General features: G+C 43.2%; 1 protein-coding gene across 3 annotated transcripts in view; it reads left to right on the top strand.

Annotated features, from left to right (window-relative positions):
- Positions 1–8,041: 8,041 nt before the first annotated feature.
- The window catches only part of Otud1 (OTU deubiquitinase 1), a 29,207-nt gene continuing 12,694 nt past the window's right edge, over positions 8,042–24,554 (top strand). Inside the window, exons 1-3 of one of the 3 annotated variants that reach the window (XM_076572580.1) lie at positions 8,042–9,865; positions 12,186–12,364; positions 13,483–13,657. In XM_076572580.1, coding sequence (XP_076428695.1) covers positions 8,394–9,788 — 1,395 coding nt within the window. In that variant the 5' untranslated portion in view covers positions 8,042–8,393 and the 3' untranslated portion in view covers positions 9,789–9,865; positions 12,186–12,364; positions 13,483–13,657. Of the gene's footprint in view, positions 9,866–12,185; positions 12,365–13,482; positions 13,658–24,554 lie in introns of those variants that run through there. The other 2 variants (XM_006978741.4, XM_076572581.1) reach the window with 2 other exon arrangements.

Raw genomic sequence — 24,554 nt, 5'->3', positions numbered from 1 at the left:
AAAAAGAAAGGTTTTAACTCTAACATGGTAAAACTATGTACACTAAGAACAATTATCAAGTAAGAAATACAACCATAATATCCAATCCATTAGTGTTTAGTAAATTCACATAAAATACTCTATTATCTATCCTCTCTTTGTGAGTCCAAAGTTTTGTAACTAATTTGCTTTCTATCATAACTGAGGAAAACTGTAACTATAACTATCTAGTCTTCAACCCCATCAGAGACCTGAGAGGGATAAAATACTACCCAAGTAAACAGGAAGTATAGAGCAAACAACTTCAAAAACTATTGAAAGGACAAAAACAGCTGGCTGCCTGGATAGACATCTAAGGTTCCTCTGCAACATTGGGGCATCCATCATCAGCTGAAAGGCCTAGAACATCAGACTTTTCTGTGAAGGAGGAATTTTGAGGGACTGTCCTACCTTGTCTTAGCAAAGTTTGGCAGCTGCCTTATTTTGTGTCCTCTTATCCAATCTGGACAGCATACTGTCAGAAGGTAAGGCAAGGGCAGTTTCTTGTCCAAATGGCTAGCTTTGTCACATTGAAAGCAAACTTCAACTGGAGGTTCTTTAATGCCTATCATCCATTTTTGAAATAAATTGTTGCTGCCAGGAGCAGATGTGTCTCACTGTCATGAAAAGTCTTAGTTTATTAAAACATCTTAAATGCCATATCCTGTAGGTCTCTGAAGTGTTTGAAGATCATCTATCTAAAATATATCTCCTTTTAATCTTGGAAACATACCTAACATGGTCACAAATTTGATTGATATAGATGAGTAAATAATAACCTGTATTTCTTATTATCCTAAATAGTTTGCAATTATAAATTTGAAGGACTAGATATTTACAGTACATTGTTAAATGAGCTGCATTGGTACAATACCTTAAACAAGAGTAGAAAAATATAGTATAACAAAAATAACCTTACATTTGTATCAATATACAAAAAATACCTTAAATAAGAGTAGAAACATACATACAGTTTGTTCTAACAAAAATAACTCAAATTTTTATCAATATACAAAAAATCCATACCAATGTAAAATATTTGAGATGAGCAATTGCTTTTTTACTTTAAAAGTAGATTCAATAATTTACCCTTTCTCCTATCATTTCTATACTATATCCCCGCCTTTTTACCTTCAGAAAGAAATCCGTGAATCTAATCTCCTTTGCTCAGCTTTCTCCCTGACCATGACCACCAACAACTTGCAACCAACCCCCCTAAATGATAACAAATATCCATAATCCATTAAATGACCAAAAACCACCCACCCCACCTCTTGGGAATGTGGGTACCATGTTCTCTACTTCCTCTTGTCTAGGGGCAATGGCATCTCTAGGGGAGCCTGAAAATATTGAGATAATTGTCAAGTCTTGGGAGAGCTAGCTGTATTATTTTTTGTTTAGTCTCTGTGTGATGGGAAATGTGCAGAGACTATCTGAAGTCCTGGCTGGAGTAGTGCGTGAGGTTGGACCATATCAACTAGCAGCTTTGAAATTGTTCTCAGTGCAGAATTTTGAGGAGACTGCAATAGAAGCATTTTAAGAGGCTGGATCGCCTCAGCTACTTGTCTTTATTGGTGTCTGGTCCTTTTGTTCTGAAAACATACAAACTTTTAAAGGTAGCATATATATCTGCATTAACACAAGTAGGGAATGTGCTGTGCACAAGTCAGCTAAAGATGGCTTTCTGTTTTTTTGTTTGAGAAGGTAAAAGTCATCTGTCAACTTTATAAGCCTGTTTGGACTGTATAACCAAAACCTTATCCATGCCATATGAAAGAATGGTATGTAATAATATAGTCATAAGTACTCTGTAGCTAACAAGATTTATCACGACTCATCCAGTTTCAGAGCTGTTCCCAGAGGGATCAACATATACATCACCTGTCTTGTAGTCTTTCCTGTAGCCAAGATCCTCAGGTCTCCCTCGATCAAATCTGATCTTTATTAATTTTGAAGAAGTCCATAACTTTTAGTTTCCTGTGGAAACAAAGGCATAACCTCTCCCCCAATGCAACACATTTCCTGACTTTTATTCTGAAGTTAAGACATCTTTAAAATGTATAGGCTAGTTTAATTCAGCAGTTTTCCCCACAATCCAATATCTCGCAGGAGCTCTTTTTTTGTTCATTAGCATTTAAAAAATTCAAAGTCAACAAAGCATCATACGGGATCCAGACACCCTGTGTATTTCACATCCTTATGTGACTTATTCTTTTTATATTACTTTACTCTCTCTTTAAAGACTGTATTATTTTTAACCATTTTTATGATTATCTATAATAGCCTTTTTCTTTTCTTTCTTCAGTACTTACACACCTTTTGAAGCACTTGTACCTATTTAGAGGTTTTCTGTGCCTGGACCTGGCTTTCTGTTCATCTGTAACTTTCTCTGACCATGTAAGCCAAACTTTGAACTGCTAGACTACTGCTACATGTCTCTGGTGACTGGTTCTGACCCCTTCGATTCAGTGAGAGCCTAGCCTCATGCCAGCAGGTACCAGCCCACAGCTGCATTTACGTGCCCCAGCTCTGGGAATTTGTTGTGTCCCCATACTGCAGGCATTTGTACCCAGTGTTGGCTGCTCAAATGCTCAGCTGCTCAGCACAGCCTCTTAAAAGAGCCATACTTCCTTCTTCCTTCTTTCTTTCCTTCCTTCCTTCCTTCCTTTCTTATAACAAGTATGCAGACGCTATTTATTTGGTCCATAAGTCCTGTATATTTGTTGTTTGAGTTACAAAACATCAAATATAAATAACCTGGAACTGTAACAAATACATAAAAATTGGCTTCTTACACAGACATACCAGAGAGCACAAACTGCAAGTTTGAGTAAATTAACATTGTTTTACATTAACATACACAATGCCAGGTAACATTTAAAAAACAAGTTTCAATGCATAGCACTTGACACTTCTGTGAATCTTTCAGGTAAGAGTATGAAAATGGTTAGATCTAGGCTAAAAACAACTCTTCTCTAGCCGAAAATAAAGGCATAATATTTATAACCAGGTCTCAGCGTTCCTACCCCACAGTATTTTCCACTAGGAAATGACATTTAAGGCTATCTATGGGGAAGGCAACATGCATGCTTCCTCTCAGCTCCAGACTGGTCCACCCGGCTTTGTTCACAGGGTCTCGAACACTACTCCTACATCAACACAGCAACACAGTCTCTAACAGTCATAGCAAATGGATGCTTTCACAGGAGCGGAACCAAAGCCACCGCAGCCTGTGCTTTCCCTCTGCTTCTATACGCCTAATCTTCCAGGGATACTGCAGTTGCCAAGAAGCTGCATCTTCTGCGTTTGGAACTCATTTTATTTTTTAGCTTTCTCGGGTTCTATGTGGATTTATGTGCCCCATATTGGGTACCAAATAATATGAGTCTTTGTACTGCCAGCCAGCTCCTAAATAATGACACGGAGACTTATTATGAATTCTTAGCCTTAGCTCAGGCTTATTCCTAACTAGTTCTTATAATTAAGTTAACCCATTTATATTAATCTATGTTCTGCCACATGGCTCATCACCTCCTCTTGGTGCTGCCCATACTGCTCCTTTCATGTCTGATTGGAGATTTCCACATGCCTAGATTCATCCCTCTGACCTCTCTCTCTGCTGGAAATCCTGCCTATCCTCTCCTGCCTAGCTGTTGGCCATTCAGCTCTTTATTACACCAATCACAGCAATATGTCTTCATACAGTGTACAAATATCACACAACACTTTGGGATTTTAATTTTTGTGCATGTTCTGAGACAGGAAAGCTAACTTGTTTTGTTGCACGTAGATATCCAATCCTTTCTTTACTGCATTGTCTTGACATACTGTTTAAAAATCAGTTGAGGGGCTGAAAAGGTTGCCAAGTGGTTTGAACTCCAGTGTGGTACCTAGTACCAAGGTCTGGTGGGTCACTACCAACTGTAACTCCAGCCCTAGGGGGAATCTGATTCCCCTTTTCTGGCCTTCACAGGCATTAACACACATGTCAAATACATACACATAAAGTAACATAAATGTTTACAATAAAATTACAACAATAAATGTATGAATTAAAATTTTTAACTATGAATCATATGGTAATGACCCATGTTTATCTTCAAGGAAGTAGCACGAGGCTCTTGCATGACTGTAGGCTCACGGCAAGTTGTGGAATTTAGAAGTTTGGGTCCACCATCTCGTTCCATAGTAGGCTCATAAAGAAATGATAAACGAAGAAACAGATGAATGCTTGCAGGGTTTTGAAGTCTCATTTTATTGGGGAAGGTAAGAAACACTGAGCTGGTGGTTCATAGTGTATGTGTCGTAGGAAAAGTGTATTAGGATTGTGTTTTATAAATATACTTCTGGTTGTGCTGCCTGGAAAGCATGAGAGACTTCATATCTGAGTCCCCTGTAACTAGCAGCACAGTTAGTACTCAATAAATGATCCTTGATGAACACCTTATCCAATGTGTCTGTAAACAAACCCACTGGGTTTCTGGCTGATAATTGCTAACATTTCCTGTTTTTCTAGTGTATTAAAGAACAAGTTCTAGTTTAGAATCTTGTTTTTGGGAAACTTCTGCTACTTTTCTGCACATAATATTCTAGGCAGATAACTTTCCAGGATGGACTCATTAGTTCTCTCATCCCCAGGGAGGCCTTTCTGGTGCTCTATGTATACTATTGATCCCCACAATGAATGTACAGTAGTTTAGCCCAGTCTATCATACTCATGTGAGCTGAAGGAGAAAGCGAGGCCCTATGTCAAGGCTTAGACCTTTTAGTTTTTGTGCCTCTTCCTAACTGGCACCTAGATCCAACACCTGTCTTCAGTGGACTTGGCACACTGTTTTGCTTTCTTGTGTTTACCTCAACTTGTTGCCACAGATTACTTGAAGATTTGAGTTTTCATATTTTCCTTATCTCCCTCAGGCTTGGGTTATGTTGACTAGCCCTGCTAGCTACACACTGGTACTCAGTAAATATTAATTGAAGATTATCCAACTGTCAACAGTATTTTCTTGTTTTGTAGTTACTGAAAAGCTGAAGGCTGAGTTTAAAGCAACCTGCTTAAAGGCAAAACAATGGATCCCCAATAAGTCAGGGGCAAAATCTAGTCTTCCTTATAATGGCAGTCATTTACATTCTCCTCAATGAATTTACCTAGCAGGCTGGAACATTTGACAACCCTGAGTATCTAGCAAGTCCTTGAAAGCCCTGGCTAGAGCCAAGAGACCTACATACCAATTCTGACTTCTTCACTGTCTGAATGATTTGAGAACTCATTTTCCATTTATTCCTTCATGCAGTAAATATCAGCTCCACTGTGTGTCTAGTACTGTGCTAGAGCAAGATTGTTGTGGAACATTCCTTTACACTGTGTGAGGATGTGTCACTGTGATTGGTTTAATAAAAAGCTGAATGGCCAATAACTAGGCAAGAAGAGGTTAAATGGGACTTCTGGGAACAGAGAGGACTTGAAGAGGAAGAAAGGTGAGTCACCAGCCTGTTTCAGAGGAAGCAGGACATGCAGTAGGAGAGGCAAAAGTCAGGAGCCATGAGGCAGCATGTAGATCAATAGAAATGGATTAATTGAAGTTATAAGAACTAGTTAGAAATAAGCCCAGGCTAAGGCCAACCTTTCATAATTAATAAGTCTGTGTGTCATGATTTGAGGGCTGGCTGTCCATAAAAGCCTGCTATATGAAATGGTCATTTCATTCATGTGTTCAGAATCTAGATAGACATTAGCAAGCTGGAAGGCCAATGGGATGAACCCTCCCTCGTGGACTTTAGAACCCCGCCCCCCCCAACACACACACACCTAAAAAGAGAAGTGACTCTATGATTTAAATTACCATGTAAAAGGTGGAAGGTTTTTTTTGAGGAGCATTAAGACAAAGCCACTTTCTCCTGGTCAAAAGAATAGAGTAAGATAGTTCTGTGTCTAAGCCGGGGTGGAGGCACATCAGGCTAAGCTATATTACAATGGGGAAGAGGAGGAATAATGATTCTCTTTTTTTTTTTTTTTTTTTTTTGGTTTTTCGAGACAGGGTTTCTCTGTGTAGCTTTGCGCCTTTCCTGGGACTCACTTGGTAGCCCAGGCTGGCCTCGAACTCACAGAGATCCGCCTGGCTCTGCCTCCCGAGTGCTGGGATTAAAGGCGTGCGCCACCACCGCCCGGCTAATGATTCTCTTAATAATACGCTTTTCCTTCCCAGAAGACCTCACCCACACTGCAACCAGTCAGGCTCTTGCTAAGAGCACGGTGGCCCTGGCCTTCCTGCTTTTCTGAGCTCTTTCAGAAAAGGGCAACTTCCTCTTCTGCACCGTTTGCTTGAAGACACCAGGCATGCTTCTGTGAACACTGGGCTTTCTCACTTTTCTGTAAAGCTACTATTACCAAAATTACGGGTCACAGCCTGTGTTCCAACTCAGGTTTGGCTATCTTTCCTCAACAAGGCCACTAAAGGTGGACTGGAAAGCATAAAAAGGAGACTTATTCAATGAGGCCACACTGGACAGAGGGCCAAATCTCCAAATTCTGCCTTGGAGTTGAGTCTCCTGACATGAGGGTAAGGTTTGAATACAAACAAGGGCTATGGAACCAAACAATAGCAAGCCCACCACTATCTCAGCTCCAAATTTCTCCTGCAATGTCATCCCCAGAAAATAAGTTTCTTCTTGGCGGCCCCCAGGGCCATTTCTTCTTCCAGTGGTAGATCCCTGGGGGAAATTCTAATCTGTGTGTGTGTGTGTGTGTGTGTGTGTGTGTGTGTGTGTGTGTGTGTGTGTATGTGTGTACGTGTACATTTTTTTCCCAATGGGCTAATAGCCAAAGAGGGAGCCCCAGTGATATTTAGAGCACACCCATTCCTGCTCTGATAGGTGGATTACACCACCCCTTACAGGTGCAACAGCCGGGCCAAACTCCACCGCTGAACCTGCTGGCCGGCCTTTTCCAGTCCTTATTTTAAAGGGCACGGCTTTTTCTTTTTCCTCTCCTCCCTTTTCTGGCCACCTGCTGTGATTAGCAGTTTGCCTACCTTCTCAAACATTAATAAAATTGTCCCCAAGCTTCCTTCTTTTAAAATCCTTTAAGGAGACTAATAATCCCCAAGGAGGGACCCAAAGTAACAAACGGAACTTACATTCCAGTGGAATGATGGCATGTAGCACAACCCACAGGCTGTTTTCCCACACCAAGAAATAGCCTCCAAATTCAGTCTGAATGTCTGGAAACTAAATTTAACAATGGGTTGAAGTTCAGAATAAAGCAAACGCTACTGTTACCGTGAGTAGGTACCAGTTTGATACAAAGTTGTGTATATATATATTTTTTTCCTTTGCAAAGGAAACACGGCTGTTTTTCATTTTTCTATGTTGTCCCACAATACAGGTTGTGAGCCTCCCTCTCGCCACAAAGTTTAGCAGCCGCATCTCCTTGGAAAAGGCCTTGAGTGGTATGCCATTTGGTATTCTGAGGAAAGCTGTTTTAACGACTTCCTTTCTCTGGTGCATTTCCCAGGTGACTTGAGTTAGGGGTACAGGAGCGTCGACGTTTGCTGAGCCTGGGAGCAAGACCACGGTGAAGACTGGCCCTAAACACATGGGACCCGAGGAACGGACTCAAGACCTTGATGATTGCCACAGGCCCTGCAAGTTTCAAAGCAGGGCTCCGTCCTTAGTCCGGAAGCTTTCAGAAACGTGTTTGTTTTTTTTTTTCCAACCTACGCGTTTGCCCCATCTCCGCCGGCCCCGCCAAAGCGCCACACAGCAGCAGGACCAGCCGCTCAAACCAGCCTCCCAGGTACCTGGCTAGAGCCGGTCCCCCGGAGTCCCGTGGGCAGCACACTCACTGCGCATGCCCGGAGCCCAGCCCCCGCCCCCCCTCCTCCCGCCTCGGCCACGCCCACGAGGCCGCCACCTAGGGGCGGGGCGGCCCCCCGCTTGAATGGGGCGCGCATTCCAGCGGGAGCACGTGACGCGGCCGCGCGGCCTGAGGTAAACAAGCGCGGCCCCGCCTCCCCACCCTCGGCGCGCTGCACTCCTGCTCGCGGGCGGGCGGCGCTCGGCAGCGCGGGCCGCTTCTCCCACCGTCCCCAGCGGCCGGCGCGGGGCACCGCTGCGGCAGCGTCCTGCGCCCGAGTCCCCGGGCCGAGCGCGCGCCCCCCGGTGCCCTCCGGCCGCCCGCGCGCCGTGGCGCAGCAGGAATTGGGTCGCGGCCCGGGCGCTATTCGCGGCTCCTGACGCGGCGGCGGCGGTGGTGGTGGCTGCGGCGGCCCGCGGCGCTGAGCTCAGCGCTATTCTCGGGCTCCCGGGGCACGGCGCCCGAGGGTGTGTCCCCGACCCGGGCTCGCAGCTATAAGGGGCCGCGGGCGGCCTCAGCCATGCAGCTCTACAGCAGCGTGTGCACCCACTACCCCGCGGGCACGCCGGGCCCCACGGCCGCCGCCCCGCCTGCCGCCGCCGCCTCCACCTTCAAGGTCTCCTTGCAATCCGCCGGCCCCGCCGCCGCCGCCGCCGCCGCCGCCGCCCCGGAGCCGGATACCGGAGAGCGCCCACCCGCCGCGGCCACCGAGCCCCGCGAAGCCGCCTCTGCCGCAGCTATGCCCGCCTTCTCTGCCTGCTTCGAGCGGTCCGGGACCGCCACCGCCGCCGCCGCTGCTGCCGCCCCGCCCGGCGCGTGCTGCAAGCCGCCGCTGCCGCCGCACTTCACGTCCACGGCGCACATCGCCGTGCGGGCCCTGGGCGCCGAGCGCCTCCTGCTGCCGCCGCCCGCAGCCCCCGCGCCGCCGCGCCGCGGTTCCTCCGCCTGGCTGCTGGAGGAGCTGCTCCGGCCCGACGAGCCCGCGGCCCCCAACGCCGCCCGCGACGTGCCCGACAGGAACTTCCGACTGAGCGAGCACCGCCAGGCCCTGGCGGCCGCCCAGCACCGGGCCCCTGCCCCGGGCCCCGGCAGCCCGGAGTCCGGCCCCGGCCCGTGGGGCGAGGAGCGCCGGGCGGAGCGGAGTCCCCGAGGTTGGGAGCGGCCGAGCGGGCGCAGCGACGCCTCCGGGACCGACGCGCATCGACGGCACGACCCCGAGGCCGAGGCTCCCCCTCTCCCCGCCGCGCTCTCCCGGAGCAGCAGCGGCGAGCCGGCCCCGAACGGCGCGGGCGAAGCGGTGGTAGGCGCGCCCCGGGCGGATCAGAGAGACGAGAAGCTCGCCCTGTACCTGGCCGAGGTGGAGAGGCAGGACAAGTACTTGAGGCAGAGGAACAAGTACCGCTTCCACATCATCCCCGACGGCAACTGCCTCTATCGAGCTGTCAGCAAGACGGTGTACGGGGACCAGAGCCTGCACCGGGAGCTGAGGGAGCAGACTGTGCACTACATCGCGGACCACCTCGACCACTTCAGCCCCCTGATTGAGGGCGACGTGGGGGAGTTTATTATCGCTGCTGCCCAAGATGGGGCGTGGGCCGGGTACCCCGAATTGCTGGCCATGGGGCAGATGCTGAATGTGAACATACACTTAACTACTGGAGGGAGACTGGAGAGCCCCACCGTGTCTACCATGATCCACTATCTGGGCCCAGAGGATTCTCTGAGGCCTAGTATTTGGCTCAGTTGGCTCAGCAATGGACACTATGATGCTGTTTTTGACCACTCCTATCCTAACCCAGAGTATGACAGTTGGTGCAAGCAAACCCAGATGCAGAGAAAGCGCGATGAAGAACTTGCCAAGTCCATGGCCATATCCCTGTCCAAAATGTATATCGAACAAAATGCATGCTCTTGAAAAATCTGAGGACCTGACCAGCCGGGGAAAAGGCGCACATCAGTTGTGTTGGGAAAACCACACGAACTCTAATTAGGGTAATGGCACTTTTCAACTTCCTAGTAGATTGGCTGTAGGTGTAATGCCTTAATCAGTTTTTTAATGTTCTCTCAGAGCTGCAGGTTGCTGGGCACCTGAATGATGTTTCCTGATAGGTTTGGGTGAGCCTGCTGCTATTTATAATTTGCTGTATAAAGTGAGCGCTACTTAATTTGCAAGCTGATGTCTCACGGTATGAATTTGTTCATTCCCGGTAGTCTATTTTCTATAAAAATGTATTTTTGCACATTTTTAAAAATGGGTGTACTTTAATCTATGACGTGTTCCAATTGCGAGAAATGGCTTTAAGCATAATCCAGAGAAGTGCTTTCTATGAAGTTTATTTCAGTTTGTGATTTAGTAGTTTACATTGTTGAAATATTTCACAATTCTTAATTATTTCAAATGGATATTTTGACACATTATGTTACCAGATGATTAGCCCATTCCACTTTGATGAAACAAGCGGATTTGTTGTTTGGGGGGAAATGTTATTTTTTTAGAACTAGTCCGCTTTGAAGACAGTTAAGAAAGGGATCGCTTTTGGGACGATGTTTTTTTTTTTTTTTTTTTTTTTTTCTTTAAAGGACAGTACAGGCCTTACTTGAATAGAAGTCTGCTGTTGCTGTGGCAGAATGATGATTCTGTACTCTGATGTTTAGATTGTCTGCTGCTCTTGATTGTTTTCTTCTTATTCATCAACTTCTTAGGAAAGACGTTTAACATGTATGAAATTTTGTGAGACGTCAAGTCTCCCTGCATTATACAGCTTCTTGGTTTCAACTGAGATTTCGAAAAATGAGCCTAAGTAGCTGGGCCTGACAGAATGGCCATTATTTTTAGCAGGAGGCTACTGTCTTAATATTCTGTCATATTAAAGTTCTTCCAAAAGGCAAAATAGAATTTACCTTGTATTATGTAAAAATGTAAACAGCTTGTATGGTTTGCTGGGTCAAACAGTGTTTCCAGCCAAAAAAAAAAGAATCTATATGTTGCCACTTTTAACTACCTTTAGTGTATTTATTAAGTAATGAAGTTTGTACTTTTTTATTTTGTAACATTTTGTGATTGTTTTTGTACAATAATGTATTTGTACAATATAGCAGTTCTCAGCTGATGGAATGAATGAATAAAATGTATACTTTTACATCTTTCTGGGTAGAGTGGTTTTTAAGTAGCCAGGTCTCTAAGAACTTTTCTTAAGTGTACATAATTTTTTTTTTCACCTGTAAAAATGCTCCACAATCCTGAGAGGTTTCCCAAATTCTCACATGAACAAGAAAGTATCATTCAAAGGGTAAATCTCAATGAAATATATTAAAAGGTGGAGTGACTCAAGAAGTGGCTCTTACTATTTCTAATTATAATTCCTATCAAATTATAGCTGTACCTATTGGCTAATGAATAGGAAAGTGCAATTCACCAGCCCAAGTCTAATTAAATGTCATACTTTATGATCCATTCTTTTGGCTTAGACTTTCCTGTATTAAAGAGTAGCCAAAGTAGTGTCCTGAATTTACTTTATCAGTTCCTCTTAGCTATGGGAATCCACTTTAAAATGTGTTAACCGGATTTAGTTGTAAAATACATGTTATGGTATAAATATGCCTCCTTCAAAAATCGTGAGTTGAAACTTAACTCCCACTAGGTGGGGCATTTGGGAAGAGATTAAGTCAGAGGGCCTCTTAAATGAAATATGCCTCATGAAAGGGCTGAAAGATTTAGCTTTAGGCCTTTTTAAGACCTCTGCAGTTGATGGATGCCTAGAGGCCACTATCTTTGTAAAGGACTGACTTACCAGATAAGAAACATGGCATTTTCTTGGACTTCCCAGGCTTAGAAAGGTGAGAAATTTCTTTTATAGATCACCCATTTTCAAGTGTTTTCTTACAGCAGCACAAACAGACTAAAAGACTGCACCTGTCTGTATGTATCATTGGGATGTGAAGTTTATTGCAAAACAACAATAACTAATTTAGATTTGTTACTTTTCAGTGGGTTGCTTAAAGACCACAATTAGGATGCCTGAATCTGGTAACAACATGCTTGGAAGGATTACATTGGTTACACAGGAAAGGCAAAGTTGTCAGGAATTTAAATGTTAATTGTAGATCTCTAAACTTTTAGGTAAAGTTTTGTTCTGTTTTCACTGGTTACATAATTTGGTCAGAAACAAATGCTATTTGAATTATGCAGTTACCCTCTGTGTGCTTTATTCTTTTATGAACTTTGGAGATGCTGAGAACTTACACCAGAAAACAGAATAGATGATGTTCCTGAATTTTTTTTTTCTTTTTAAATCTTTTACTGATTTAATAGGTTTCCAAATCAGGTCCAAATCAGGATCCCTGGCCACTGGGAAGTGTGAGGATTTTGACAGTTTCTAAGATCAGATGACATGGTAGTTCGATACAGTGCAGTATTTATACACAAGGGCAATTGTCAGCTTCAGCCAATGCAATGTTAGTTCAAAAGCATATATTTCTACATTTATGGAGGTGAGTTTTTTTTTCATGTGAGATGTCAGTAGAAACAGTATTTGCTACTGAATATGAGAGGCTTGTTTTTAGTTGTCTGAAAAGTTTTCTTACATCCTTCTCATTTGTTCTGTGTGGCTTAGTGCTTGTTTTGTTGTTTTTGGAGAAGGAAATGTAGAGTCCCTCCTTTGTATTTAATATTTCTTCTCTACTGCTGTGCCAGTTTTATGTGTTAGTAGTGGCAAACGTGAATCAGTAAGCACAGGACATAAAAAGCGAAAAGCTAGGTGATGATTCGGTTTGTTTGTTTATTTATGCATTTATTTATTTTTGACTGTTTGAGACAGTTTCTCTGTGTAGTCCTGGAACTTGCTCTGTAGACCAGGCAGGCCTTGAACTCAGATCTGCCTGCCTCTGCCTCACAATTGCTAGGATTAAAGGTGTGCACCACCACCATCCGGCTTGGTTTATTCTTATTTACCTTTATTTAGCAATCAGTTTATTAAACATTCATTCCTTCAGTTACTCTTCGCAGAGTACCCAAGAGCCCCAACATTCTATGAAGGAGACAGTTGGTGCTGTGAGTTATAGCAAGTTTCCTTTGAGTTTATTTCCCTCTAAAACATGGGGAGGATAGGATGTAAAATAAACACAACAAGCATTTTCAGGGACATTAGTGAGAAAAATTACACTATTAACTTGATTTGTTGAAATGGCATATAAATTAAAAACTGATACAAATGGAGTGTGATGATACATACATATTTGTAAATTCTATTTGGGAATTAAGACAGGAGGATCTTGAGCTGAAGGCTGTCTGAACTAAATAGTAAGTTCCAGGCCAGTCTGGGATCTGTAGCAAGACCCTACCTCAAAAGAACAAAAGTAACCAAAAGCCCTACGATAAAATAATTGTTAATGTGCATTTGATTCCTACCTAAAATCCAAGACTGCAGGGAACTTTAGCGTTTTGGCAGAAGCCTAATATTTGAGTCTTTGTTCATTTTCCACTCAGATGTTTCCTCTGAGATCTGTTTTACCTGTTTTAATGTATTTAATGGGATTGAATGTTAAATCATTGTAGATAAGGACATGTGCCTGGGTGCTTTCATTACATTTTTTCTGGACTTTGTTCACAGGCTTCACTTTTATTAGTATAAAGCTTTCCTCCGAAACCACACTTTATAGAGACGAAATGCCCGAGGAGCCCATGACCATCAAGATTGGTCTGCTTCGGAATGTGTGAACAGCCCTATGATGAAAGGTTTTCTTTGTGATTTTTGTGCATAAATAAAAAAAAAGATCTTGAGATAATCTCACTGCTTTAGTGAAATATGTATTTTTTTTCTTAATTTATCATGATACTAAAGTAGGTAGCAAGAAAGGCATCCAGGAAGAAGTGTTCTTATGCACAATTTTCTATGCCGGTGCTATGATTTGGGGACCTTGTAGTAGTACTTTCTCATCATAGCAGCCAGCAAATAATAAGACGGAAACATTAATTATGAAAGCTTGGCCTTAGCTTAGGCTTTTTCCCAACTAGCTCTTATAACTTAAATTATCCTGTCTCTATTAATCTACATTCTGCCATGTGGCTTGGTTACCTCTGTCCAACTTCTTCTGAGTCTTGCTTGCATATCTCTGTCGCTCTTCTCAGTTTTCTCTCTTTTCCCTAGAAGTCCCACCTAGTCTCTCTACCTAGCTATTGGCCGTTTAGCTCTTTATTAAACAAATCAGAAGGCACCTTAGACAGAGACACATTTGTTTACAGTGTAAACAAATATTCCGCAACAGGACCTCCCCCAGAAAATGTGCTAGGAACATAGTCCCCAGGCATGTGTGACATTTTGAGAGGTGGAATCTGGTAGCTAACTGGGTTAGTGAATTAATGGGATATTGAGGGGCTGGCTTTGTTATAAAAACAGCTGTCTGGGCTTCTTGCTCTGCTTTGCAGTTGATGCCATCAGCCGTGTTTGGATGTAGCAAGAAGGCCTTTGGAAACAGTTGCCATGATGCACCTGCCATCCCCAGGCTTCAGAACTGTGAAATCAACCCTGCCTGTAGTGCTCAGTTATAGCAACAGAATGCTGGCTAAGAGAAACATATCTAATCAGTTCAGGAGTGGGTGTGTCACAGGTTCTCATTTAGCAGTTGTCATGTGAAGGTGTATCTAGACCAAGTCCGATAGTCACTGAGAAGCCAGAATACATGTATTCCAGTTTTAGCCCCATGTAAGTAAGTATAGTGGGTGTAGGCATATTATGTCACTGTTGACTCCTCAGGTTCCAACCCAATACCTAGCAGAGTACGTACTCAGTATCTGAATGAGGGAATAAATTGGAAGGAAATAGGAGCTTTGATAAATATTTAGTGCCTGGGTATAATCTCTAAATTGATTTGACTCTAATAAAAGTAGAGTATAGTCATTGATAAAATTATCTGGGCATTTTAAACTGAAATTGTTGCCTATAAAAAGACTGCATTTGGTTTGAAAACCAGGTCATCATGTATGGTAAACATACACTCTACCACTGAGCTACATCTCTATCCCCGAAGTATTAGAATTCTGTAATCAATGAACTTAGAAATAATAGAATTTATCTTTGTGTCACCTTTCAAATACCTTAAGAAATTAAACCAAAAGGACTTATTTAAATATGGAACTTGGATTAACCTGTATTGAGTTTGAAGGTGTTGCCTGGTTTCAGAGTCTTGGTCTGGCTTGCTTTAGATGAGGCTACCCTAACCAAGTCCAAACTATAGCAGTTTCTAGCTTTGCTCTTTCTCTCTAGAGCCTGGCCAGAAACGCCGGACACATCCCAGGCATTCTTTCAGGATGGTGTGTTCAGTAACACTGACAGCACGCTTGTGTCAGTTGATCAATGGGGCCAGGGTAAGTAGCATGGGTCAGATCAAAACTGTCAGTGTATTTCCTCGGCTGGAAAGTGGGTCACTGGCAATTGTTCTCCGAGTAATAGATCAGAGAGAGAATTCACTGTTGTCAGATCACTCTTTTGTAAAACTTAATCTGTTTTGTTTCTCACAATTGAAATTTCTAAATAAATGATCAGTTTATGTATAAAAATGTAAGGTAAGCCAAGTAATTACTTTAGAAGGAATTCCTCAAGAATTTGTGTGCCTTTAGACAGCAATTGAAAACAGCTTCATCTTCCTGCATTGCCCTGCTGGATAGGGTCTGATGCTCTGAGGCTCAGTGGGTGCCTGAGAAGTGTCTGTGCTCAGGCTTTCAGCTTCCTGGGACAGCGTCCCTCTTCCTTGTTCCCTCCAAACATCTGGTTTCCTACAGTGGCCACTCTCTGGTCCCAATTCCCCATAGTGATGTCCTATATCAGCTAGAGACATTAGGCTTCATTAGAGTGAATTCCATAAGTTAACTGGCTTTTAGTTGTTTTTGTTGTCTTGTAAATTGGGACAGGGAGGCTCACCTACATGAGTGCTTAAGCTTTAGATTTGATCCTCTGCAGACAGCTTTACCCCCCACTGCCTTTACCTTTTCCTTGGTAGTTGTTGATGGTATTGTGGGTTTGGCCAATGAAGAGGTCTCCGAATGCATGCAGTGCCTAATTTAAATGTCAAACACTGGCTATAGTAATCCTCAAAATTAGCAAGGGTTTATCACATCTGGTTCATGTTTGGCTTCCTTCCTAGCACAGGTAATCATTCACGAACCTATCTGCATCGCCCCCTTTCTGTTCATGCATTTCTATGTTTAGTTCACTGCTCCACTAAGCTTAGAAGTAGTGCAAATTTCAGTCTTCACTCCTCCACATCACGCTGTGCAGACTGCTCCCTGAGTATGTCCTCGTTAATACCTCTTGAATGAGTGTGAATTATGTCTATACCAGAAATGAGCTAGTCTTCCATAGCCCTTGCTGTCTGTGAGAGTAAGCTACTTTTTTCTTTTATTAACCGAAATGACTGAATAATTAGATTGACAATTAGAATATAAACTATGGTGATTTGAAGAAAGGATGACATGGTCCCAAAGAGGTATATGCATTTGGTATTTTAAAGCAATTGAAGTAGAAAATGCACACTTGTATGTGGACACACACACTTTTATGCTTTGAGCCAGATTTTTTGAACTGTAATTTTGAACCCAGGGTACCAATGGGTTGGTAGGGTATATACAGAGACACCACCAGTAATGTATACTTGAAACACTGATTTAAATCCAAGCACTGATATTCCTCCTGAACTAGAATTCCCAATTTGAAGAATTTGAGGGAGAGGATATGGTTGCATTTCTTAGCTTATTAAGGTGCCATTTAAGGCCCTGTACAAAGTAGGTAATTGTGAAGGTTGCTTCTACCAATGATCATGTAACACCCGTGCAGCCAATCTGTCAAATAAACTCAAAGGAGGCTTTCAGTTCTAACGACAAACAGGAAGCATTCACACTTTTGTTTCTCGCAGAGAAATATGAGCAAGCCTGGTGATGTCATAAGGATGAAAGCAGGAGGAAATGCCACAGCTCAGGGGAAGAATGCAGCCAGGAAGTTCTCATGCGGCCATCACTTCACTGCCTCAGCTGGCTTGCTGCAGAGAGCTCGCTAGAGTTAAAGGGAGTAATCTTTTCATGGCATTTCTTACTCTCAGCCTTGCTCATTGCCTCGATAAAATAAATGCAGCATGCCTGAAGCAGAAGCCTCAAGAATAATTTACCTCAACCTCTAGGCCAAAGAAGAGAGAGGTTTCAGTTATAGGTTGAATTTTGTAAAAATAAACTATTTCTCATTTTTTTCTTTAATCTGTTCATTTTATTGCTGGTATTATTGGTTGAAGCTGTACTTCTCTGAAGGACAGCGATTTGCCAAGAGCTGACTTCATTGATGTAGAAGGCAGCTTGACTCTACAAGAATAGACAGTTATGCCAGCTAGGCCAAACTGCTGTGACAAAACGTTGATTTCTCTGTTTCTTTTTTTTTTTTTTTTTTTTTTTTTTTTTGGTTTTTCGAGACAGGGTTTCTCTGTGTAGCTTTGCGCCTTTCCTGGGACTCACTTGGTAGCCCAGGCTGGCCTCGAACTCACAGAGATCCGCCTGGCTCTGCCTCCCGAGTGCTGGGATTAAAGGCGTGCGCCACCACCGCCCGGCTGATTTCTCTGTTTCTTAACAGGTGTGAAGGGAGCAGTGTGGGTTGGCATGGCCGCTCTACTCTCCAGCCCTGTCACCTCAGGCATGATGAAAGTTGGGTTGCCACTACCACACTTAGAATCTATCTGCTGAGGGAGAGAAAAACCTCACGAGCCAAGATGGCGCCGTTCACATCTGTCGTCTTTGTTGGGCACCCACCACACATTAGAACATTAGGCCTGGAAGCGGGTGGTGGGTTAGGACATTGTCCAGGGAAGGCGATTGAATTCTGGTAGAGAATAGTAGGCTTTCCAAATCTGTACTTAACAGAAATAGCTTAGAGTTCCCATATCTTATGAACAAGTATATATAATACTGAAGTTTTTTTTTGTAAATGAAGCAAATAAAACTAAGTTATTTTATATGAGAGTAAAATTAGGATTTAGGATTCCCTATGAACCCCCCAGCAATATAATTGTCAGGTACCAAGTGTACCCATGCAAGGCTTTCCACATTTTTGAACTATTTTTCTATTTCCTTCTATTCTTAATTGTTCTTTGGTAGTGTATCAGAAATATCTTGAAAAACTCTGTGTCCAATGTAAGCCATGTATTTCTTTAGAAAGAACAATTTAGAAACATTTTTTTTTTTCCATTTTAGGCTTTTTACAGACTTTGTTTATTTAGCATATTCCTGGTTTTCATTTTCTCTCTGATTCTGTTTCCTGAGTTTCTGCGTGCTTTTCATTTAGAATACTTGTGTGTGGGCTGGTTTGCTTAAAATTAGTTTGTTTGCTAATATTTGTGAACTCACTGATTTTTACCTTACTAATTTTATTAACTTACTAAAATTGTATGTGTAAAAAAAGATTTAGCCTTGCTCTTTTCAACTTCCTCAGAAAGGAAGGCAGAGGGAGCTGCTGTAAGTATTGAGTGGGCAAGAGGCTATATAAAAGAGTCATACTTAGGATTTAACAATGAGACTAATCCTCCAAAATGAGATTTACTAAGACTCATCATGAATGGGTTGGCACAGAGAAAGGGAATAATAACACACCTAGTGACCCCTTTGCTAGGGAGGACAAAGGACCCTCCCAATGGAAACTGGGTAGCATATTCTTAACAAAAAAATCAATCAAAAGTAGTTGATAAAAAGAAAGTGATAACTATCCTAAATATAATGGCTCTGCAGCCTTGTATTGTCACAGAGCAGGGCGGTGGTCTCTATGAAACCTAGGGAACAGAGACAAGTAACTACATTGTTTAGCGTGCCTTGCTTTAAAACATTTTTGAGAATTTCAAACATCTATTCAATGAAATATGTTCATATATAACTTCCCCCATCTCTCTCCTCTAACTCCCATTTACCTCCCAACATGCCTCCTCACAACTTCCTATCTTTTTTTTTAAATAACCCATTAATTCTGGTTAGTGATGTCCATATGTGCATGGGTGTGGGTCCAACCCTTGGAGCAACTGTCCACTGCCAGTAGCTTCTCAGTCAATGGGGGCTGGCAGAGCTCATCTACCCCATCTCTGCTGTGATTTTGTGTCTTATTTTATCTACCTGTTCTGTTTGGATCTTAAATTTTTCCCAAAGCTTCACGTGCTGAAGGAGGTTGGTTGCCAACTCACGATGCTATTAGGAATCGAGAGAACCCAGGGTAGTGGGGCCTAATGTACTTAGGTCATTGGAGCATGTTCTAAGGGGACATTGGAACCTTAGCCCCTCCCAACCTTACTTCCCAGCTGTCGTGATGTGAGCTCTTCTGCTCCCTACATGCTCCCAGAGATCATGCTCTGCCTTTCTTTAAGACCCACTGGAGTGAACCAGCCAGAGACTGAAGCCTCAGAAACTCAGCCAAATGAACCTTTCCTCCTTTTAAGCTGACTTTCTCAGATATCTTATTGCAATTACCGAAAAGTGACTCTTATGCTAGGTCTGAAGGTATCAAGGGCCAGCCACACTGATGTGCTGAGTCACTTGGGAAAAAGAGAAAAAAAAAGAAAAAAAAAAAAAAAGCACTCTTTGGAAGTAGGAAGGAAAGATTCAACAAATACTGACTGCCTGAAGAAAGTACTGTGTGCAATGTGGTGTACACTTTCAGGCTGTACAGCAATAGTTATTTATTTAATAATTAGAGGTTGTAATCCCATCTTCCTCACAAATCACTTTGCTCTCCAGGGGCTGCTTTGGAGCAGTCAGTTGGGGTTTAGATTGTGGCTAAAGAACTTAGCACATGCATGACCTTGAGTAAATTGGTTAACCTCTTTGACCTTGCTTCATCACTTGCATGATGGAACCAGTTGCTGTATCTATTTCAGAAGCTGTGGTGGTATTAAATTATAAATAACATCGTGTATCCACTGAATGAATTTTATATGTTTCTATAATACTTTACAAGCACAAGAATGAAACTAACTTATTGTTAGGGTCTGTGAATCATCTCACAAAAGAGCACCACTCACGTATGCGAAAACAAGAGCATTTATTTCTCAAGAGAAAATTCCTGCATACACAGGTCAGCCATACAACAAAATGGCGACACCTTGAGCACTTACCCTGAAAGAAGCTCACAGGCTCCTTTGAAGCCCAGATAGGGGAATTCCAGGCACAGTTAGGTTATCTCCAGCAAACATGATTGGCTAAGCAAACAACTGTTACGTTAGTTTAAACTTGATTGGCTATGGTATCTTTGGACCTCTCAGGGCATGGCCAAAGATGTATAAAAAAAAGGGGGGGGGGGCGGTGTAGGATCTGCCCTTTTCTGATTGGCCAGCTCTAACCTGCCAAACTAAGCAGTCTGAGGCAGAGGAGGCTGTAATCCCAATCTCAGCAGTGAATGGCAAAGTGGCAAATAGGAAGTGCAGAGCTGGAGGCCCATGCCGGCGAAGGCCAGGGCTGAGGAAAGCGGTAGTGGTCAGCTGGGGTCAGGCCCCGAGCTCCACGCTCCACACTCACCTAGGGTACCCTGCCTCACTGCAGCTTGGGGCCAGCTCTGTGCTGCTTCCTAGCTGCCATTCGCCCCACCGCCTGGCGCCGTCTCACGTGCATTTATGGGGAACTAAAGAATTATCTTCCTGTGTCAGTCTAGATGGCATTGAGCTATGGACCAAATTGACACAGACAGATTGACAGGAAAAACCAATCATGCGTATATGCATGGGAGTCCCACCACACGTGGACCTTAAGAAGGGGCAAGCGACCAAAGGTCACGTCCTGTCTTGAGCTGAAGGGAAAGGAGTAAAGACTTAGGGGTCCTTAGAGTGGTAGATGCTCAACCTAGGGAAGGGAATAGGAGGACGTGCATGATGAATGAAGGTTGTCTGTGAACACGAAGAGACGGGATGGCTGGGCATGGTATCAACCTCCAGGGTCCTTTCCTATGATCCAAGTTTAGTTGTCCCTGTGGTTGATAAAGTTCTTAGGGAAGGGACTCCTGAGGCTGAGCTCCTCCCAGAGGATTGGTCTTTAGACATGAGGGGAGTTCAGAGATGCATGTGGAGCACCCCCTTTCCCAAGTGCCCTCTGCTCAAAGCATATTTTGAGACACCCCTTCCTGGGTGAGATCCTTCACACCGAGCATAGTTTATACCTCTCATCTTTATCCTTACTCTGATTTAAGATTTTTTCAGTTTAAGCTTCTTTTGCCTTTTTCCATTTTAACGTGTATTTACTTATGTGTATATACATATTTTGCACATGCATGTGGGTAAGCTTGCATGGGGAGGTCTAAGATTGGTGTCAGAAATCATCTTCTTTTACCTCATTCAATAAGGCAGTGTTTCTCAAACAAATCCAAGCAGACTAGTGCAGCTAATCTCACTAGTCAGCTTCCTTTGAAGGGGGGGGGGCGGTAAGGGGAGGTATGAGGGGTGTGGGGGGAGTGTGTGGGGGTGTGGGGGGGGAGAGTGTCTTCGGCTCCACCCTTGAGGCTCGAATCTACATGGGTAATTACATGAGTTCTGGGGGTCTGAATTCTGATCCTCATGATGACAAAACAAGTATTTAACCACTGAGCCATCTCACCAGCCTGAAACTTTTTATTCTATTATGCATGATGTATGGGTATGGGTGCACATTCACATGTACGAGTCAGAGGACAACTTTATAGAATTGGTTATGTTTCTACCTTTATGCAGGTTCTGGGACCAAAACTCAAGTTGCCAGGTGTCTGAGGGTTTCTATTGCTGCGAAGAGACATCATGACCACGGCAACTGTTATAAGGGAAGCATTTAATTGGGGTGGCTCGCTTACAGTTTCAGAAGTTCAGTCCATTATCATCATGGTGGGGAGGATGGCGGCATGCAGGCAGACATAGTGCTGGCTACATCTTGATCAGAAGGCAACAGGAAGTGGTCTGTGTCACACTGAGGGGAGTTTGAGCAAAAGGGACCTCAAAGCTTACCCCCACAGTGACACACTTCTTCCAACAAGGCCACACCTTACTTCAACAAGGCCCACCTTCTAATATTACCACTCCCTTTGGGGGCCATTTTCCTTCATATAATACACCAAGTTTGTGTAGCAAGCATCTTTACCTACTGGGCCATCTCCTTTAAAGATATATATTAGTATTATATATCATTGCTTATTAGAGGCCTTGACATTCATTATTAATACAATTATCTCTTCATATTTTTGCATTGGAATGTTTAACATTTGAATTTTATCTCAGAATTTGAAAGTTGTAAGTCCTTTTGAAAGCAATGATATTGATTAATTTCCATCTTGACATGTTTTCTTTCTTTTAGTCAATACTCAGCTGTGTCCCTGGAAGATTAGGTTTCAAAAATGGCACTTCCAGAAAGTTTCTACTTCTTCCTTCCAAAATATTTTCTCATTAAAATGATGGGAAAATGTAATCCCATAAGTTCAGAGATAGTGAAAAAAAATCTATCCTTTTTTGTGTGTCTGGGCACAGCCTTATTCTGCAGAATCCTGGACAGAGGACAGAATTGGAGGCCCATGGTGACCTCTGATGGTGGCATCCCAAGTGGAGTGAAGGCCATGCATTTGAAGTCAGGGTTGGACCCCTGAGTCCCTTTCATGGATGCTAATGTCTAGTCGACAATGGCTTCTCCATCCTGGAGGAACCCTAGGAACTGACCTCGTCGACACTGGATAGATAGAGAAAGGCCCACCGTACTGAAATCAGGCATCTAGCAGAAAATTTAGGTGTTGAAAGGGAAGAACCCAGCTTTGCCCCCGCCTAGCGTTGAGCATGCCGACTGCTAGATTTACACCTTGACCGGAGGCAGATTCCTTTTGATTGGTCTGAGTTAAAAGAAGAGACACTCAGTTGGGATCCTCAGTAAAAGCCACTAGTCTGGAGCCACTCTGCCGCTACGGGCAGGCTCCGCACCCCTCGGAGGACCAGCACCGTGTCATGAAGCCGTTACACATCTCTGAAACAAAACAGCAAAGTAACCCAAATGGCAAGTGAACGGGAAAGAGAAAGGCAGCAGAAAAGAATGTAGCGACTGAGAACAAACCGCCAAAGGAGAGAGAAGCCACAAATCAGCCCACAAATGACATCTGCAGGGAGAAGGGCTTGGACCCTGGGGAGTTAGAATGCTATTTTTAAAACTATTCTCTAAGTTAAAAATAGCACAGCTGAAGTCAAATATTCAGTAGAAATTTGGATGATAAAGATAAAAATGGAAGAAATCTCTCAAAGTAGAACAAGGAGGCATGAAATATAAAATAAGACCAAAAAGGAAAGTGAAAAGATTAATCTAGGAAGTCCAATATCTGACTGTTGTGTCCCTGAAATAGAACACGGCACTGGTTGACAGGAAAGATTAGGGAAAAGATTTCCTAGAACTCCGTGACAGTTTTCAGATTGCAAGGTCCCTTAGCACCCACAGGGCCATCCTGGACAGCCATAGCAGTTGGATCTGTGGATTCCGATGGGAACGGGACCCTTGGAGTGATGCGCTGTGAAACCTGTGCAATTCAATTCTGCAGCCAAACAAAGGCAAAGCAAAACAAAACAACAAAAAAACCACCTATGCCTTGGGGATTTGACTACAGGTTTGGTTTTGTTTTCTGTGCATGTGAACACAAGTGCGCATGCCCATGGACACCAAAGGAGACTGCTGAGGTGTCTTGTCCTCATAAGTGATGCATGAGTGTACGTACACATGGAGAATGCAAGAGGGTTAAATTCTTATTTTCCAGTACTGAAAACATGGATCCGGTAAGACAGCCCAGTGGGCAAAGGTGCTTGTGACCAAGCCTGAAGCCCTAAGTTCAATCCCTGGGCTGAACGCGGTGGAAGGAGAACCAGCACCTGCAAGTTGTCCTCTGACCTCCACGTACACCCATGGCATCCACACATTCACACGTATTCATCCACAAACACGTAGGTACACACCAATCAATATTAAAACATTTTAATAATGTCTAAAAGTAAAAATTAAGTGTTCTAATATTTCTATAAAATACTTTAACATTACACATTTCCATCAAATTGCATTTATACTCATAATAACACTAAATATCAAGTCACATAACTATAATGTAACAATAAGGTAAGCACATTAGTTAAAATGTGAAATCAAAACCAGAGTAAAGCGTACAGGAATAGACTTATGCCTGGGAATGGGAGGGCTATAATTGGAACTGCTGTTTTTTATTTTAATCTGTATTGAGCTGTTTGACACTAAAAAAAAAAAAAAAAAGTGACCATGTACAACTTAATCATGTTAAAAATTGCAGCGTAAAAATACATTACAGGTTCTTGTAAGCTCCACTTCCCAAATTTTAGTTTGGCGCTGTGTTTAATGCTATGGCACAACGATAAAGACCTTCATTCTTGAAATAGCATGTAATACTTTAAATAGCATAACTGAGACATGTGTGTGGTGGGAGGGAGAGCGAGGGTTAAGTTATGATCTGTCTGCATTTAAGCACAGTGAGACTTAGACCTCTGCTGTGCACATGACAGAGTAGACGTAGGTATAGGAATACTTGAAGCATAAGGCGAGATGGAGGCGAGTGTGCACAGCAGATTGCTCATTCCTTGCAAGAGTGATTATGTTTCTGATAGCAACTCCTTAATTATCCAAGAGCTGGTGGTTGGGGAATTCTGACCCCCAGGAAGCTTTCCC

The sequence above is a fragment of the Peromyscus maniculatus genome, chromosome 5 (genome assembly GCF_049852395.1).
Source record: "Peromyscus maniculatus bairdii isolate BWxNUB_F1_BW_parent chromosome 5, HU_Pman_BW_mat_3.1, whole genome shotgun sequence".
NCBI lineage: Eukaryota > Metazoa > Chordata > Mammalia > Rodentia > Cricetidae > Peromyscus > Peromyscus maniculatus.
Note: the sequence above shows the minus strand (reverse complement) of the source record. Positions and strands in the feature narration are given on the sequence as shown.